Below are 20724 nucleotides of genomic sequence, written 5' to 3' on the forward strand. Positions count from 1 at the left end.
ATGAATGAATGAATGTGTATGTATGTATATATATCAGAACCTCACTAATAAGATAAAGCTATAGAATCTTGGATACGTCCCAAGCATTGCAATCTCTTTATATTAAACGACTATAAACTGTCGATTAAAATTTTTCCCCTTAATTTTTTGTATACAATTGACTCTTTATGATTACTGTTTTTACATAATGTGGCTAATTATTTCTTTCATCTTCATATTTTATTTTATAGTAACAATTTAATTTCCATTTAGGGTAAGCACAAGGAACCTCCTAAATACATCGTATGAACCTGGTTTACATCAGCTTATTGTTTTGTGTAGTTTGTTTGGAAGAATGTGTGCCTAAGTGACTTTAATTTTCATTTGTTTTATTTGCATTGTTTGGGTTTGGTTAAAGTTCTTTAAAAACAACAACTGGTTCCTGTTTTGGGGAAAGTAAAAGCAAACTAAAATACGAGCAGTTTATCGTCCAAAACACTGGGAGTAAGATGACTAATTGAAAAACAGTTTGGAAAATGTACATGAGTGAAGAAGCAATGAATATGAGAAGAGAAAATTAAAATATGAGGCTGAGTTGTGTTCAGAAGGAGCCATACTGTGTTGCCAAGGGGCTTGTTTGGAAATATGGCATTATGGCTTCATGATCCATATTTAGGTAATTGTCTTTTTTTGCCATGCCTTTGAAGTTGCTGACTGATGCTGAATGATGACGGTAATTATGTATTGCAGTTACATAATGTGTTGTTTAAAGAAGAGTCTGTGGTTACCTGATAGATAGTTTCTTCATAGTCTCATAGCCTGGTTGTTGTAGTCTGCCTGTTCTGTTCTGGTTTTACCCTGAGGTGCAACAAACAGTGGACAAACAAAACAGAGCTTACTAAAGTAGTTTATGAAGGATAAAAAATATTGTTAAAATTGGCTTTCTGAAAGCTCAAGAATATATAAAAAGAAACAACAAAAACTGAACATTTGAGTTAATTATTTTGTTGTTGTTTTCTCTCCAGCAATGCAACACTTTTGGTTTTGTTTCACAGCATTGTATTTTGCACCTCAGAGCCCATCCCAAGCTACTTTGCTCCCCACTTTGCAGATGTGCTCCTGCAGCATAGCTGAAGTTACAGACATGTAAAGGCATGCCGAGCAGAGTTACTTCTGAGAAGTCCAAGCTACACAATGCACCAACACAGAACTGAGTGGAACATCTGGAACATTTTGTTATAGCCTCATACTTTTCTCATCTGGAGCATTTGAACAGAGGCCAGAGAATAAATCAAATGTTCTGGCATGTGGAGTGCATTACTTAGATTTTAAAGAATGAGCACAATCTGCTTTTTTTTGTTCCTTTTGGAATAATTCTGGGCTTTATTATGATGTGTAGCTGTGACAAGAGTTTTGGCTTCGTTATAGCGCCACTAGTTTTCTGTGAAAAATCATTGCAGTTGAAGAGCTCGCTGATAAATGAGCAGGAAATGCTGCATCCACTGATCTGTGAGATCTTCAGTCACGCCTCACGAGAGTTCCCCACTGCAGCTCATAAGTACAGTTTTCTTATTTTTCTAGAGGTGTTTGACTTACAAGTACAAGAAGGTAGCCAAACATACCTTCAGCTAACTGAGCACCAGTCTCCTGTAATGCAGCCCTGATGCAGCTTTAATGAAATTTTTTCAGGAAATGATTCTTATAAAATGCTAAGTATCTAAGTTAATTAGATACACACCTATTCTTACCACCATTAAAAAAAAACAAAACAACAAAAACAACTTGCGATTGTTTTTTTATTCAATTCTTTTATGACTAATATGCTTTTATTTCTGTTCAGGTTGTTGGTGTTACTGTAATCCCCATCATGGTGCAGAAGTATCAGTCACCTGTGCGGGTGTACAAGCATCCTTTTGAGCTGGTGATGGCGGTAAGTTTTTTTTCTTTTTTTTCTTTTTTTAAACCTGTAGTCACTGTCAACTTTCTGTCCGCATGAATTTTGTATGCAATGCAGAGTTATGTAATTGTGGTGGGTGGGCGCTTCAAAGGTCACTTTGTAAAGGGAGTCAATGAATCATGTATCCAGAGTGCTGTCTTTGAAGGTAGACTGCGGTGCTGCTCACTTCACACTCCTACATCACCGTCACAGTTGACACCTCTGTTGGAGTAAAAAGAAAATTACTTGAAACAGGATTTTAAATTTATTTTTTTGCTTTTAGTGATTTTTCAGGAAGGATAATGCAGTACATTCATGTTTACTTCCTTAAAATACAAACCACTGTTTTTTCATGTAGCTTTTTATTTTTACTGAATACTCCTCATTGTTCACTGAGACGTGAAATGATTGTGCTCTGCACTGAACTCTAGCCCTGCGAAAATACAACATGGTTGTGCTGCTATGTCTAACAAAAGTCCTGCAGAAGACTGGTAGTAATCCATTTGCAGTATAAAAAATTCAGCACCTTGCATGGCTTTTAGGGGCCAACCGGCTTGCTGTAGGCTTTTGTTTAAGTTGAAACATGAGTCCTCATAAGTGTCAGTTTGCCTCCTTTCTATTTTCATTTCTTAGCATTTTTCTTTGTGTTAATTTCCCCTTTTCTGTGTTTTGGTGTCATGTGTTGTTTACTATTGGGTTGGTTTTTGTTAGGCAGGATTTGCTAGTTAAATGCTCCAACAGCCAGCAAATAGAAACCAGTCAGTCTAAGCATCGTGAAGTTTCTTGGTTTAGTCTCCTGACTACAGAGTTTGGGAGAAGGCAAAAGAATAGATTTTTATGTATTTTCAAATCATAATTCGTCATTATTTATGCTATGTGCTTAGTATAGAAATAATGAAAAAAAAACCACACTTGAGATACCTTTTCATAAACTCTTAATACATTTAAATGTACGATTTATGATGAACTTATCAGTTAGTTGTGCATTATTTGTTTTGTAGAGTATAGGTATATGTATGCATGTCATGCCCTGATTATACCACCCTCAGTTTCAGCTAAAGTCTCTCATTTGTCTCATGTTTAATCTTTTAAACTTTATTAGATTTATGTGAATGACTTGAAAGTCAGTTGGGAATGGGAATACATTGCTTTTACACACCAAGCAACTAGCAGGTGTTATATCTTTAATTGTAAATCAGCTTTAATGTTTGCACCGGGTAGGAAGACTAAATCTCCTTAGTATAGGCTGGATTGAGCAGCGGGCAAACAGATGGCTATAAATAGAGATCTGGTCCTGTCTCATAAGTATTCACATGCTGCCAAAGGTGGAGTAACAGTAATAAACAGACAGACTTTTGTGATTTGTGGGCTGGAGATAACCCACCTTGTGTTGAATTTTTAGTAAATGTAGAAAACTAAAAAAAACAACAGCTGTGTGTTTTCAGAAAATAGCAGCACCACTAAAGAACGTCTGATAATGTCACAACATGATCAGTATCAGCAGCTGATATATATGTTAGCATGTGGGAAATAATGTAAATTTCGGTGACTTCTGGTCCTTGTTTGGTGAATATTGCTCTTTTTTACTTTTCTGTGAATTTTCTCTGCAGTATTTTTGCAGACACTGCAGAGCAGACTTAATGGTGCATCACAACACGTGCTGGCTCTTTTTATTTTTTTTTCTTGAAAAGCTGGTGCAACCTCTCTCACTTCCTCTAAAGCTGTTGTCGTCATTGCCACATTACATACAGAAAGATATTGGGTTTGTAGGAAACAGTCATATGTTATGTGTACTGTTTATGCAATGTGCTGAAGAGAAATGGCTTTCTTTATGTCTACACAGAGTTTTGTTATTATATTTATCTTGTATAAATGTCATGCAGTCACTGCATGACAGTTCCCAGAAATGTAAGCATTGCTGTAGTAGCCCAGAGCGATGTTATTATTCCTCCACCCACTTCTTCTTTCAGGTTCCTTTGAAATATGGCCTCTCATTGTCGTTGTTTGAGCCATTATATTTGACATTTTGTTTTTAAGGAAATTGTTTTGTTTTTTTTACACCAGACTTTGTATGATAATTGTCATGTCTTTGAAATATTATTTATGAATTTTAAGAGAAAAAAACATCAACGCTTTACATTCCTCTTTCAAAACCAATGAATACTTTAATTTAATCTACATAAAGTGTGACCACTCTTCACAAGGTATTGATGAGCCACACGGCTCACTGACAGGTACTATCAAAGTTTTTTAAACCTCTGTCTGATGTATCTGGGTTGAATGTACTGTTGCATTAGTGTGGCTTGAATTGCAGATGCCCTTTAGAGGTTTTTGTTCTGCAGCAGTCTCTGTTTTTGCTTTAGAGGGGTAATATCAGTACCCAGCATTGACAGAATTGGGACTCACAACTTAAACTCAAGTTTAAGTCCAATCTAAAGATTTTTATCTGTATTTTTGTTTGCTAAGAGGTAACATGCCTGCTCTACAAGCTAGTGTACACACAGTTTAAAGGATATGAGGTTGTTTGTAAGAATTAGGTAATCCATTGCTTTCAGAAATGTGCTCATAATCCCTTTTCTTGTATATTTCTCTTAATTGGCCCACCAAAACCTGGGATTGCTACATAGACTGTATAAGAAAGATGGGCAGAGCCTCCGGTGGTAAAACATGACACCTATGCAGAAGTGCATAAAACTGGAGTTCCCCCTTGTTTTGCTGTGGTTTTTAGCCAGTTAACAACGTGACTTAGTGTTAGCCCGCTTACCTCTGTTAGCTGGTTAGCTCCTGTTATCTCCGGGTTAGCTCTTAGCTACAGGCAGCTTGGCGTTCCCTTGATGTCAATCATCCACGACGACGTTCACAGCACCCCTCTCATTTCTACCTCTTTGCCCATATTTGTATTTTCCGAGTGAGACGACGCGCCTCTGCCAAGATGGCGATGGTAGGAACCGCCCACCGAGCTTCAATTCAGCTCTTCAGAAACCTATGGGTGATGTCAGGGAGGCTCCATCCATCTTTTTATATACAGTCTATGGACTGCTATAAGGCAGAGATTACCAATTCTGGACCTCGATCAGTACTAGGTTTTATATGTTTCCCTGCTACAACACACTTGATCCAAATGAAAGTTCTCTTCCGAGCTTGCTATCAGGTGCCGTACAAGCCTCTGAGGGTGCCTTCACAGCAGCTTCTTTGATTTGTGTCCTAGTCCGTTTGCTGAGAAAATCCACTTAGCTGGGGGAATTGTAAATGCACAAATGAATTCTGATTTGGATCAACAGAGTATACTCCTGAACTTTGGTCCATTTAAAGTGGACCAAATGCAGGCATTATAGGTTCAGCACACACATGCACATACGTGAGCATGTATGGAATGATAGGTAGGTATACAAGGAACAAATATCTTGCTTTCAGACGTGGAAGAATCGAGTAAAAGTTCTGACAGAAAGCAGACCAACCCTAGACTACCTGGATCGGATGCAGCTGTTACGTGGTAGAAACCAAAGTTGTCCTACATTAACCAATGGATCAACAATTTTTTTACATTTAGTTTGTTTCTCATCTTCTTCTTTAAATTTTGGTGCGAAACTACCTCTGTTGGAGAGTGGAACACTTTCGTTTAGTGGTCCTATTTGTTTTAGTAGCACAGTGTGAACACAGAGTTCCCAGTTGTACCAAGTTTTGTGGATTATCCTGGTGTGTAAGCACTCTTATACACCCATCGGTTTGAGTGAGAAGGTTTGCTGCAGGTACACATCTAAAATCAGACAGTGACGTGAGGGGTCTGGAGTTGCTTTGTAAATAGTCTTGGTGAACAGTGTTGTGCATAGCTAACAACTCAGTTTTCAGTGTAAAATAATAGTTAAACCATCACAATTCACCTTACACTTGCCCAACATGGAGTTCAGTTTTGTTCACCTTCTTTTGGTTCCCTCTTATAACACCCTCAGCTACGGTAGCTCTCGTTTCAACTGCTGCTGTCTCTCAATAACAGGAAATGTTGATGTTGTTGCTGTTGCTTACATTATCGCAGAGGCCCAGTCTCAGAACCTCTGGTCTGTCCACAGGGAATCGCAGTGGAATGTCAAAAGCTCAACACAACACCCCTCCTGTTGTTACCGGCCTGGAGGGACACAGCAGCAGATAAAGGAGTTTAGTATTCACAAAAGAGGATAAGAAAAACAAATGTGAATAGACAGCCCACTCACTTTAGTAGACGGTAACTTTACCAAAGGTCCCAAAAGTCCAAGTTTAATATCAGAGGGAATGATGTTAAATCAAAGCTTATGGATAGCTTAACCTGCTCCATGGAAACAAAAGGGTATGGGATTAATCTGCGAGGACAAAATGATCTAGTCCTGCCCCATCCCAGTGGAGTTTCTGCAAGGCAAGGAACAGGATGTACCATGTTCGTATAATGTCATCTGAGATTGCAGGCACCTTCAGCAACAGGGGACATTTCCTTTTACATGACATTGTTTAGCAAGAAAAATGGACACAAAATATCTCTTAGAAATTATTTTTTCTTTTATTCATAAATGAGTGAGTCTCGGATACAAGCTGTAGACTAAATGTCATTAATAAGGAAAACCTTTTGTATTAAAACAATAAAAAAAAAAAAAAAGGATATAAGGTCTCTGGTTCAAACTTTGGCTGGGGGAGGCTCAAACGATGGCCTTTCTGAGCTGAGTTTGCATGTTCCGTGTTTGCATGCGTGGGTTCTCTCCGGGTACTCCGGCTTCGTCCCACCGTCCAAAGACGGGCATGTTAGGTTAACTGGTTACTCTAAATTAGGAGCAAATGTGAGTGCGGATGGATGTTTGTCTCTTCGTGTTTACCCTGCAATGGACCTGTCAAGGGTCTTGCCCAAAGACTGGCTCCAGCTCCCGTGCGATACATATATACCCCGTTTTGCACTAATTTCAGTGCCTGTACAAAGATGTCTACAGGATGATTGAAACAGGGTTATAAATACATTTAAGCAAAATCGGGTTTAGTCAGACTAGTCCAGACGGACAGCTGTGATATTTAGCTAGGAGGCTTCATCTTTGATCTGTTGTTACTCTGCTTTTTGTTTTCATGGTCAGTGCCAACTGATTACTTATAACCAGCCCTGTATGCCATGGCATGTCCTAGCTCGCACTGCTCTATTATTTATTTTTTATTCTGTTACTGGATCATCAAGCATTTGCCAGAAAGTCAGAAAAGAAGTCTTCTCTCATCTTTATACCTGAAACTTTTCTGAGCTTCTTTCTTGCAGGACAAAAATAAAAATATTTAATTCATTGAAATACATGTGCCCATTATACCAACTGTGTCCATTAGTTGGTTTCATAAAAACCCAATGTCTCAGCTGTAAAAGGTAAGGATGCATGTCCATTTACTCTGACAGGGAGACGACAGAAAAAATAAGTTTAAAAAATAATTTTCTTCGGTCTACTGCTAGTTTAAACTCTGTAAAATTAGTTTATAGCTTGTCCCTAGCATGTTTTTCCTAATTTTTTTGCTCACAAGCTCATTATGTTGAGTGCTGATTGCAATGCTAATGTTTCTAAACTTGGCTCATCCCACTGCCCCCTTTTACATTGTCTAGCCTGGCTCAGTGCAGCATGGCCCTCCCAGGGTGATGTATCCTACCATGTCCTGACCCACTTATAGTCAGGTCTGGTTAAGGCTGTAACAGCCCAAATCTCTGCTGCAAAAGCATCCTAAGCTTTACTGCATTGTTTTAATCCCTTTCTGAGCTGTTGGATAGTCTATGACTAGCACCACTTATGGTCTCTCTTTGAGGTGGCTGTCTCTACATTTTCCTTTTATTTTAGACTTGTTTTTTTTTTTTTTTTTTTTTTTTTTTTTTTTTTTTTTTTTTAACAGGGAAGCAAAAGGGAACACTTATTGAATGAACCCTGATTAACTTTAGTTGGACCTCTCAAAGGAAATACAATATTAAAAGGGACATTTTGTATCCCTGTTGTAGTGAAATGTTTTTGCATAACTCTATTTAAGAATTCTTTTATTCTTGGCTTTTCCCATCATTGTCATCTCTTTCTCTGAATCCTGCTTTCTCTAATTCACTTTGACAAAAATAATGACGTTATGTTTTGCTATGGTGGGGGTGAGCTTATCGCAAACCATGCGATTGTACAGCCTCTGCCACTTGACACCAGTAGCTCATGAGGAATTTCGGGACCTGATTTCATTCACTGATCTCCAGGACACTCATTCACTCTCTTTGCTGCTGCAAGGTCGAGATGCTCCCACAGTCTCTCCCCTCCCCAGCCTGTTCCCTCTGCTAGACTCAGATGAATGTGTTTGCACACACTCTTACACAGTCAACCCTTTAGCGTGGTTTACACTGCAGTCATCTTATGCCGCAGCAGTGCATAGTGACTCAGACCTGAGGGGCAACCATCGTGACATTAGGAGAGTGCAACTGTCGTATTGTGACAATTGAGCCGCATGCTTCCTTCCATGTTATTTGATAATATCTATTTTCTCTTTTTGCAGCTTTTTATGTCAAAAATGGCACAAGGCTTGATTAGCATCTAGTAAATTCATTTCTGTTATGTTCGTATTTCCTAAAACTATTTCTATGCTCAAGAACCTTCAGCAGCGTTTATGTTGATGATTCATTAAAGATGTTTCTTTCAGTCAATGCTTGATTCTCGTAACGGTGGTGTAAAGTGCCAACGCTGATGCTGCATTGGATGCTGATAACGCTCCAGTTTCCTGTAACTTTCTACACATTTGGAGTTCTTATAAACTAGCTGTTTGGTTGAGCTTCCCTGCAGTGTTAGGATTCAATATATTCTAATGGAAATGATCCCTGAGAAGCTCGTGTGGTTCATTATGCCATTAGTGAATCAAATCTAATGCAATCTTTTTAAAAGCAGCAGAAAAGAAACGCAGAAGACAAACTGGTAAACTGGGCTGTTAAAGAAGTGGTTTCCTGACATAAAATTAAATGTCAAGGAAAAAAAATCAGCAACTGTGATGGAAATACACAAGACACCATTTTAATCTTTGCAAAGTTGTTTCCACCCCTCCCCTCAATGCAAAGCAAGTCTTCAAAATGGAAAAAACAAACACCTGAAGCAAGTACTTAGTAGACCTTTCTAACTACCACTGTTTTGTTTTTTGTTTTTTTAACAACAGATTTTATGTATCCTCCCATTACATAACCCAAAGTTTGATGACCATTTGATATTTTTAAAATAAAACAAACAAAAGTAAAGAAAAGGAACACCATTTACAAAACTTCTTGATATTGTGTTGAAGTTTGACTGAATCATCCATCCATCCATTCGTCCATCAACCCATCTACTGTCTGTCCGTCCGTCTGTCCATCCATCCGGCCAGAGGCAATTGGTTTGGGACAGACACCCAGACATTCCCTTTATATCCCATGGTGTCCTCAGGCGAGAACGGAATCTAGTTAGCTTTTTCTTGATCTGTCTGGAAATCTCCTTCCAGTAAAATGTGCTTGAAAGATGTCCAAAGTGCCGAAACCAGGAGGCAGCCTGCTCACATTCTGTTTAGTTTAGCATTCTAAACACTTTAGGACACTCCTCTGCATTTTTTGTTCTTGCTGAGATAATGTTTTGATGTCTGACAGATGGTCATCCTACTGATTTCAGCTCCCCCTGTCCACACACATCCAGCCATGCCTTACCTTGCACTTAAGCATGGCACACCGGGCATTTAGGACCCTACATTTATGCATGGGCTGTGTAATTGGCAAACTGTCTTGCTTCCCACAGAAATGCAGTTTCAGACAGTTCTGCCATTACAATACATGCTGCAGCAGTGAGCTCACTGGAAGAAGAAAAGTAAGGGAACTGCTATGCAGAGACCAAAAGGCACTATTGTTTTCTTAGGTTTGGATTTTATTTCTCATCTATCCATAATCAAGTCTGAACTTCGGCATGGACTTTCTTGGATTTGACAGTGAAAAAAACAAAACACCAAATTACACACAAACATTTTTTATAATTCATTGCTTTAGTTGTGATCATCTTTGGTTTACCGCTACAACCCTTCTGTGTAACTTATCATGGCATTATTCTTAATTTAACTTTTAGTTCTGACTGCATATCTCAAGATATCAGTTTGTGATACAACTAATGGCATGTTTAAGTCTTTCTGCATAGTACTACAAATGAATCTGCAGGATTCAGCCTTGAGCCTTAAGGCACAGGATCCCAGCCAACTTGTTTAACTGGTTGGCCCAGTTATGGAGAACTGGGACGTGGAAGCTCTTGATACAGGATTTGTTTCCCCAAGAGTGGTTTTTATTTACATAACCTTATATTACCTGACACTCATAATCCCTACGCTTTGTCGCAGTATGTTAGTTAAAAATTGTGACATGAGTCACAGTGAAACTCCTAATATACCAGACCTGGTTTGCCCCTAAAACCATTGATATTCCAATTTATCATGTTGACAGGAAGGTATTTTCTGATGTGTGCTCTCTCTGTGAGCACATGGGAAAAACATTGACATGCCTGATACAGAAAGCAGAGGAGAAGCAATGTGCTGATGGAAAATAACATTACACTGTTTAGTTTCTCTACAAAATGACCAAGTATAAAGCTACTCTAGAGGAAAGGAAAGGTAACCTTAATATTTGACCTCAAGGTGGGTGGACAGTGGGCCCTCCCTAATATAATGTTTAGAAGAAATATTGGATTCAATATGAAGCACTTTAAGTGCTTTGAAAAGTGCTTTATAAATGTAATTTATTATTAGTATTAATCAATTATCTGTTGTTAATCTGGACTTTTTTTTTTATGTGTAAATTACAAATGTATCTGAGAAAACATGGTAATATAAGCATTGGAGGAATTAAGTAACGGAATTTAAATTTAATAACTGAGCTTCTTGAAAATATTTTCCATTATTTATAATCATCAGCCAGTTTCAAATCTAAAACCACTTAAATTTTTTTTTTTTCACTGGTTTGTAGGAAGGACGATTGCCGTGCTTGTTTGAATTAAAACTTGCTAAGGACTGTCTGCAAATATATTTAAATAAACATTTGTCCCTGATAACAAACTATTTAAACAAACTCAACGTTTAAGTTAGCTCTGTAACATAATTTCTTTTTCCCTTTTAACATCTTGTTGGTTTCATTTGTTCTCCCAAATAAAACTTATGGCATTTTCCCTCTTGGTTTTCACTCTGTCACTTTTGCATCTATAATCATGTAAATAATTACCCAGGAAGTCATTTGCTACTGGACCATTATTTTCTGAAGCCAGTTGTGCGTCTGTGACCACTTGTGTCATGACTAAACATGACATTGCTTGTCCTTTAGCAGCCTGGTGCTTGTGCTTAATAATAGTCAGAATTGGATTTAATTTGTTGATCTTGTGCTTCTGACACCAGACAACATCCTCTTTGCAGGTGACGTCAAACATAACCCAGTCAGCTAAACGAATAACTTGCTTACATGCAGAGGACAGTTTCCCACTAAAAAAAATATGACTCGTGTAACGTGTGATCTCGATCCTTGTAATGACCATTTTAGTCCTAGAGTTGCCTGAGGTGATGGGTGGGAAAACCTAATGATTTTTTTCACCAAACACATTCTAACTAACGTCACAGTCATGTCAGTGGACCTCGCTCAAAGCCAGGGTTTGTTTCTATCTTGCGTCAGTGGTGTTGATGGTGTATTTGTTATGCACCATGAATTGGGTCTTTTAAGTTTAAATGTTCAACTGCTGATTCAGAAATACCAAAAGATTTTTGTGGCACAGCTGATATTGCCTGTTGGTAGTTATATTATTATCTGTACAACCGTATTTGAGATACTTTTAGATCATGAAATGATGGTATATTTGTAGACATTGGACATGCCTCTTTTTGTGTGTGTGTGTGTGTGTGTGTGTGTGTGTGTGTGTGTGTGTGTGTGTGTGTGTGTGTGTGTGTGTGTGTGTGTGTGTGTGTGTGTGTGTGTGTGTGTGTGTGTGTGTGTGTGTGTGTGTGTGTGTGTACAGTGGTGTAAAAGTGTCTGTACGCCCTATGCAGTGAAATATTGCATGAAGAATCACTCTTAGGTCTTTGTACAATTTCTTGTATTGTAGCCAAAATAATAGACAAAAAGGGCATTAAAAAATAAGATTATTTGGATCCATTAAAAATATTAAGGTCCTTTTGGCATCAGTAATCAACTAATAAAGGTGATGCTTTTTTTTCTACCTGGTAGAAATAGCATAAAGATCAACCGTGATCAAGCCTTTTTCCTATCTAAATATGCCATCAAGTTTTCAAGGTTTGGTTTTCCAAAGAATAATGGCATTGAAACAAACACAGAACAGAAACTGTTTACATATTAACACTTTTCCTAATGCTGTTTTTCACTATTTTGTTATTTATTTTCTATTTACCTACTTTCCTCACAATATTAACTCCATTTTAACTCGATTATAATGTCACTGCGTATCGAAACATCTTCTTGCCTTTATTCCAGCCATAAAAGACCATGGTTTTTGGTCTTTTCAGACACATGTAGAACTTTCTTGCCACTCAACTCAACTGCTGCATTTCAGCATGTTGTACTGTATTTGCTGCTTTGTTTTGCCATCATCTCTAAGCTGTCCTCTTCAGGCATCCTAATCTTAAAAGTACCACTCACTTCAATGTTCCCATTTCCCAGTCAGACAATTAAAAATTGCTTTGGACCGACCTCTGGGCAGATGCTGTCTCTGTTACACAACCATTTTCATACGTTTCAGAGAAATGATTCGGCCTCTAAGGAAGTTGGAAGAGTTCTCTGGAAGTGTGAAACGAGAGCAAGAGGCTTTCCACACAGCCGGTTCAGACTGTCTAGATGAGGAAGTGGCCTTCTTTAGGACACATTGTACTTCATCAAATTGACATTCTTTTTAAAGCCAGTTTCTGGCAGCCATAGGAGCATGTCACTGAATGAAAACTGGTGAGCATGACATGTTTACATAATTTTGCCCCTAGCCATAAAGATGAAGTTTGGGTAAAACTTCATAAACCAGAACACTTATTACTATGTTAGCTGATGCTAGCTTCTTTTTATACACGTATAAATGGATAAATGGGGGTCTTTAGATCTACTTTGCACTTAATCACATGTGAAATACATGGCATTAGTGTTATTTTCTATTTTCCCAATGTTGGGCTTTCCAAATTAGGAAGCCTGACTTAGAAATACAGTGCAGTAATAGTAATGTTTTGTTTACAGAACCTCAAATACAGTGGTTGAGGCTCCTTACCTCACTTCTGCCAACATTTTCAATCAGTTTAAAATATTTTCTGACACAACTTCAGTACAGATTATTCCCAAGCTGCTTGCCAGCTCTGACGCCTTCTTGCCCGATAGTTTACCACAAACTTTTGCATGCACCACATAACCCTTTGTGTTGTCTTGTTTTCAGAGCTCGTGTATTTCCTGAATCTCCCTTCCTGAGTTGAATGGGTCTTATTTTTACATACCAATGACCTTAAATAAAAAGATATTTCTCCTTTCATACACAGGAAGAAATCATGTGATCATCTATTGTTTGTTTTTAATTGTGTTTCCTCATTCAACACTGGAAAGCACATAAAGTCTCCTACCAAATTCCAGGGGCTATTACTCATGGCTAGTCTGGTTGAGCCTTGTCCAACATCTCCCATCACCATGGTGACAGGGGGAAAATGTTCCTACACTCTGTTACGAAGGTCCTTGAGCTTAGCTGAAGTCATGAAAAGATTTTATTTAGGAAGATTTTGCTTCTACTGTGCATGTATTAGTTCAGGACTAAATCAAATCTACTGGTGTTTGTTCACCATTTTTAATTGGATCATTTTTTATCTATGGCTCCTTTTTATTCCAGGAATCATAGACGATTGCTTTGACTGGTGACTTTAACCCTTTTGACAAAGACAAAACAGACTTTTGGAGACTGAAGGAGAGTAAAAGCCTCATTAGGTTCAGATTTGTATGAATTAAACAATCATAATTGTACTGTATCAGTTTCCAGTTGATGTGAACGCATCACCTGAGTCCACACATTTCTATTCCAACAGTCACAGCTGAGTTATCATTACAAAAACACACAGTTGTTAATCATAATGTTTAATGAGAATGCTCGCAAACTGGCTTTAACAATTCTGAGAAAAAGATTAGGTCTGTAAGTCAGCTGGCAGCTAACTCTCGGTCTGACTATGTTGAAGCAAATGTCTGATGCCTGTTCAAAAATGAACTAATAATAATCTCTGAATGTCATGTTCATAAGATACTGTTTAACTATAGCCTGCAGGACAGCATGTAATGCCATCCTTTAAGATTGTTAGGACTTATCATCTTGTCTTGTGGAAAGTACTGGACAACTTAAATTCTTTTGCATGCCTCCGTGTATTGAGGTTAAATGCTCTACTACTGGTAATGAGAAACTATTAGATTAAACACACTATATCTGATTTAAAAACCAAAGTTATTTGGAAATCTTTCTTCAGTAGTAGTGAATATTTTATAATAGGCTCATATATTTAGAAGACCAAACCTGATGTAGATCAACATGTCATCTTTCCAGTAACCAATATTACCTTTAAAGAAAAAAAAAAAGTGAAACAGGAAAAATAAGGAAAGATAATTAGTGTCACGCAGTTCCACACTAATTGCCAATATTTAATTGCTTGTCAGCATAAATCTGTGTAATACGGTGAATGAATGTGACCTGGATATTTAATAAGGCTTGGCTCACCTCCTTTTTAGTTGTCTATTTTGAGTCTTCCGTCTCAAATACGTCATAATATGATGTTTGAAAAGAGGTTTTCAACGTGTCAGAGGAGATAAATGATCGGTCCTGTTAGATGTGTGTAAACTATTTTGGCTTGAGCTATTTCATTGAAGCTTTTTAGCCCAAACAAAGACCTTCATAAATGCCCTCTAACATGCTGGTGTTTCCATACATGACAAAGTTCTGCTACGTCTGTGTATATACAAATCAAGCACATTGCTACCAAAATGTTCAATACTGGAGGTCACCGGTAGGGGCACTGAACAGCGTTCAAATCAATGTTGCACCTGGTGCGCGCAACACTTTACCTTCAGTCAGTGCGTGGGCTTTACGTGCCACAGGTACACTGAAAATGCATGGGCACCATGATACTTAGGTGGACAGATTGCCAGCAGCAAGTATATCCCAAGCGTAACTCGTGTTTACAGTCAGTGCTGTTGTGCTGACTGCAGGACAAAGCCATACGCCCAATGTTCCAGAGCATCAAGGCTGAAAAACAGAGTTTAGCATTCAGCGGACAGTGGGCAGCTGAGTGGATCTGTCGCCCTGGCAGCGAGATGCCACGAGTGCCTCAGCACAAAACAACTGCTTCTGCTGCTCTCCATGCTAAACACTCACTCCATGCTCTGAATAAGAGGCTTTTGTCCCTACAAGTCGTAAATTTCAGCTCTAATTTAGGCATTTATATGCAAATACACAAATTATTACAAAATGAAAACATCAAGTTTTCTGTCTTAGTATTATTTCACATCAACCTCTTGTGCATTTATAGAAATTCAAGACATCCTGTAGGTTGTTCAGGTCTCCACCGAACACAGCTTCTTTGTTTAGCCAACACACACTCCATCAAAGCCACAAGTCTTGTGAGAAGCTCTTGCTTTCATTGATTTCTCACAGTCTGTACAAGTTCTTTCTCTGACCGAAAAATCATTATCAGACATTTCTAGTTTTATAAAGTCTTTACTGCCACTTTCTCCTTCACTGGAATAGATTCTGCAGCCAGTTTCTATTTCCCTCTACTTCTATTTTTCTTCTGAATTAACTTCAGTGACTGGAATTTAGCCTGTTGTGTGGTATACACTTGTTTGGTGTTACTCATATTAAGTCATCTCCAGCATCACTGTTTATTGTCAAATTTCTGGCCAAGTTTTACAAACATGGCAAGTCTGATCAAGATTGGACATGATGGACCATGAAGATAATGGGTAGTGTTGCTGCGCCTTGTTCCAGACAGGTCTTGTTAAGCAACAGCAGACTGACCTCTGCCACAGAGCTTAGTTTGCCTTTATTTTGCATTTTCAAGTTTGTGTACCTTGGTGTCAAGTGTTTCAGCAAAGTCCTATGTAGTTCAAGTGAAACCTTGAAGCTGTACACAACTGAAAGAGCTTTTGTTTTCTCCTCCTGCTTGTTTGCAGCACAGTTTTCCTTTCCACACATTCCTAAGACTACATGACATGTTTTCCAATGGATATTATTAATTGGATATTATGAATATTATGTCTGGGCTTAGTCCAAGACTCGCCTTTATTAATTTTATCCTGAACCTTTGAATAAGTTATAATAATGGCTTAGACTTGTAGTGTGTATCAAACCTCTCAAATGCTGTACATTGGATCTATTATTCATAAACTCCTCATTTACACTTGGTGATGCTAAACAACATGTGTAGCCCCAGTTAACCTGAGTAGCCAATCCATGCCACAGACAGACCACCACTGAACATTCACCCACATTCATACACCAGTGATGTCGGCGCTGCGAGGAGGGTGAAATGTCTTGCCCAAGGACACGTCAACAGATTGACTGGGGATTCAGTCTGTCAATGTTCAGGTCATCGGATGACCCACTCTACCACCTGACCCATTGGTGTCCCTGATTTTTTTTTTTTTTTTTTTCCCCAGATACTACTATAGAACATTGAAAAACTTATTAAACTTATTTTAAAAAAATCAGCAATACATTCAGGACAATTTACAACTATTCTAAACAAGCGTACATGTGGAAAGATGACAGAGTTGGTATGATAGGATCAGTCTTCTAATTTATTTACTAAAATGAAACATAAAAACGTTAAAAGATCTGTCCAGTTTAAAAACTGCTGGCTCAAAACACAGTTTTTATACTCCTTTCTCCTCTAGGCTTATGAACGCCGCTTCCCCACCTGTCACCTCATTCCCATGTTTGTTGGGAGTGACGTGATGGATGAAGAAACCACCGAAGACGGTTCCACCCACAGGATTGAACGCCGCTGTGCCCTGGATGTGGATGCTCCCCGCCTTCTCAAAAGAGTGCGTTAACTTTTTTTTTTTTTTTCATTTTCAACCACGTCCATGTAAAACACTGAGCTTTGTTCAAGCAAAAGCTTAAAAGTACTTTGTATCACTTCTTGGAGGAGTAACGAGATGTTATTTTTGTGTTTTTCAGATTGCGGGTGTTGACTATGTCTACTTCATTCAGAAAAACATACTGAACAGAAAGGAGAGGACTCTGCACATTGAGTCCCACAATGAGACCTTTTCCAACCGGGTCATCATCCATGAGACCTGCTGCTATTCGGTCAGTAGCCTTTCACTCATCCTAAAGCTGCTTTTAACACACAGGTGTATTTTTGGCGGTGGAAAAAGCCAACCCTGACCCATACAGTTTAGTTTTCTTTTGAAGAGATTTACATTCATTACCATGAACAATCGAGCCCATTCAGATGTTAATTGTTTTGATCTTGTGTCATTTGGCTTCTCAAGAATACTGGTTTGAAACCAGCACATCTTCCCTTTCCCCTATGTAAGCCACATGTTTAACTCTGACTGCGTCTGACTGCATGAATGGATTTGTTATGAGTTAATGAGGTCAAGCACATCGCATTAGCCTCCAACCAAGTATGGTGCTAATTTTAGTTCCAAGGTTGTCCAGAGGTTCTTACTGCACGCTTGAGTTCGCTGTGCCAACAGTAACCAGGATGGACAGCTCAGTTAGACGGCTAATGGGCCTGGCTGAAGCTGAAGTAATTCAGTAGTCATGTGTAATGAAGCTACCAGCCTTTTGCCTTTAGGATGCATTTAACTCTTGATTTATTAAAGTAATAAGTCTTGTTTTGGCTGTTAGGAGCATTTTTAATGATATTTGTTTACAATATGGAAAGTAAATCTGAAAAGCAGTTGTTTTGTTTTTGTTTAGATTAATCTTACATGTTACCCATTAAAAAGCTCTTTGGAGTAAATTACGGAAAATAAAATGATCATTTGTAGTATTGAATAACTCTCCGTAGCATTGAGATTTCTAATTTTGTATTTTGTCCTATTTAACTCCAAACTGTAAAGTACGGGCTAATCTTACATGGACAGACTGACACATATACTCCCACTCGCAGTGCACAGTGTGAAAATTGTTCCCTTTGTGCGTCATCATCTAGTGAAGTTGGATGTGTGGTTGCCATAGTAACATGGGCATCTCACCTCTCCGTGTATTTACAGTAAAAGATGCAGTGTTTTGCTGTGTGTTGGCACAGGTCCACCCAGAAAACGAGGACTGGACGTGTTTCGAACAGACTGCCAGCCTGGACATCAAGTCCTTCTTTGGTTTTGAGAGCACAGTGGAAAAGATTGCGATGAAGCAGTATGCCAGCAGTATCAAAAAGGTGTGTGTTTGCGCATATATATCACATTTCATCTGTATTAGTTTGTGTGCACACAAACACTTGTTTACAACAGTTACGGTATGGATAATACAGACTGAAATTGGCATGTCCAGTGAAGCTTAAGTGTGACTCATCTCCTCATATAATTGCATAAATAAGCTTTTACAAATGAAAAAGCAGTAGAGAGAGTAGAGTAGAGACCTTCTATTACAAGCCTAGTGAGTCATCCTTCATTCAGGATGGATGTCAGTAATCCAGAATCCATTCCTTCTTATTTTGTTGTGCTTTTGGTTACCTGCCACTTCATTAGAAAATAATAAATCCTGATGCATGACAGGTTTTTTTTCAATTGGCTAAAATCTTTATGAGGATATTGTCATGGTTGTTAAAATATATTTTCTCATAAGTCTTCTTTGATTCCTCACAGGGAAAAGAAATTATAGAGTTCTACTTGAAGCAGCTAGAAGATGAGGGCATCACTCACGTGCCCCGCTGGGCTCCTTCCTCCCTTTCCCTGGCTGTCCCCAGGCCAAACAGCCTCTCTGCCAGCCCACCTGTCCTCCCCAAACACTTGAGCATGCCTGCCGATTCTTTATCGCCGGTTGCCGATGCCAAAGATGGCGCTTCACTGGATTTAAAGCAAGAGAGCAGTGGACTTCAGGCAGACAGCCTTGCTGATATTCTGGCTGGTACACCTGAAGGTTTGTTCATGCCTCTCTATTCTTGTTATTGATTTGTCTCTTGATAGAAACAGAAATTATTCTGATGGATTGGTTATTAGCACAGGTTTGACTTAAAGCAAATTAGCGACAGACAACAAAAAAAAATGTCTGGAAAGGAAAAAAAACCCTCAGCCTGTTACTAATCTATGTCTTAAGTATGTGTGTAAAATGACTAAAAAGTAAAATCAAAATCTAGTGTTTCACTTCTGTTTGGACACTTAGCATTTAAGTTTCTGTTTAAATGAACTTTAAATTGTATTATTATAATTATTATTTTATTTGTTTGCAGACAAGCTGGATGCTGACTATATCAAACGTTACCTGGGTGACCTGACTCCCCTGCAGGAGAGCTGTCTGATCAGACTTCGCAAATGGCTTCAGGAGACACACAAGGGAAAGGTAATGTCCTGGTTTTAACCTTTTGGTAAAGATTGTTTTTTACTAAATGTAAGGGTGTGGATGAGCCATTTCAGTGGACGTTACTTTGTCATCCAAGATGGACTCAATCCAAAATAAATAAATACATGATAAAATACAGTAAAGATACATAAATTGTTGTTTTAAAGTCTGCCTTAGTGATAAACAGCTGAGTGTTTTATCTAACCAGGAAAAATTAAACATCTTGCATCCTGGTTGAGGCATGCTGCTGCTCACTTAGAAATTATTACATATCGATGCATGATTTACATGATTAATACACAGCAAAATGCACAAAAGTTTGTATTATATTGATAAATTACAGGCAACAGACACATGCATCAAAACTACAGGACATTAAAACAGCAAAACCTGTCATCCACTGAGAGTCAAACCAGGCCGTAATAGTCTAACATTTGGAACCAGATGTTCCTGCAACCAGATTATCATTGAATTTGTTTAATGAGATCTGCTCCATCGGGGTCAGCTGGTTCCATGGCTCGTAACAAAGGACGGAGCAGAGTATTGAAACCTCATCTTTCCCAATTCACTTTGGACTGAAGGAGTGTTTAATAACTCCAGAGGACAACAACTACTCAGATTTCTTCTTGCCAGTCGGTGTATCTCAAGTACAAATAATGTTGAATCATCAGTTCAAATTCAAAGTATTTACCGTGAGAGAATAATAAAATGTTAAAGCCCTAAGAAAGCAGTGATGGATGATATATTACCATGCTTGAAGTAAGACTGTTTTTTCACTAAATTGTTACCACATTAATTGTAACTTAACGTTGTTTCCGTTTAGATCCCCAAAGATGAGCACATCTTGCGTTTCCTGCGAGCCAGAGACTTCAACATTGATAAGGCACGGGAGATACTATGCCAGTCACTGACCTGGAGGAAGCAGCACCAGGTGGACTACCTGCTGGAGACCTGGAACTCTCCACAGGTCCTGCAGGACTATTACACTGGTGGCTGGCACCACCATGACAGAGGTACATTTGCTTTGACATTCACATCTAAAACCAGCTACTCAAGTAGAGTGCTGGAGGTTCACATGGGCATACATGTACAAACACGCACCCTCGTAAGAGTTATGTAGGCTGTCTCAACGTTCCAGTGTTGAGTACGGGAACGCCTATCTCCAAGTAATGTCACGCACACACAACATCATGTTTCCATCACTTCAGGGGACTTTAATGCAACTTCAGAGTGACTTCATAGCTATGCAGACACACATCAGTTATTCCTAAAAACCACAAGCTTTCATCCTGGCAA

The 20724-nt window shown here is 38.6% G+C and overlaps 1 protein-coding gene across 2 annotated transcripts in view; it reads left to right on the forward strand.

The window, feature by feature from the left end:
• The window catches only part of LOC306774738 (SEC14-like protein 1), a 29453-nt gene that overhangs the window by 676 nt on the left and 8053 nt on the right, over positions 1–20724 (forward strand). For both annotated transcript variants that reach the window (XM_079264895.1, XM_079264896.1), the window contains exons 2-8: positions 1820–1909; positions 16812–16961; positions 17098–17229; positions 18179–18307; positions 18735–19008; positions 19319–19428; positions 20252–20441. In XM_079264895.1, coding sequence (XP_079121021.1) covers positions 1847–1909; positions 16812–16961; positions 17098–17229; positions 18179–18307; positions 18735–19008; positions 19319–19428; positions 20252–20441 — 1048 coding nt within the window. In that variant the 5' untranslated portion in view covers positions 1820–1846. The remainder of the gene's footprint in view (positions 1–1819; positions 1910–16811; positions 16962–17097; positions 17230–18178; positions 18308–18734; positions 19009–19318; positions 19429–20251; positions 20442–20724) is intronic.

The sequence above is a fragment of the Telmatherina bonti genome (assembly GCF_933228915.1).
Source record: "Telmatherina bonti genome assembly, chromosome: 3".
In the NCBI taxonomy this organism is placed as follows: Eukaryota; Metazoa; Chordata; class Actinopteri; order Atheriniformes; family Telmatherinidae; genus Telmatherina; species Telmatherina bonti.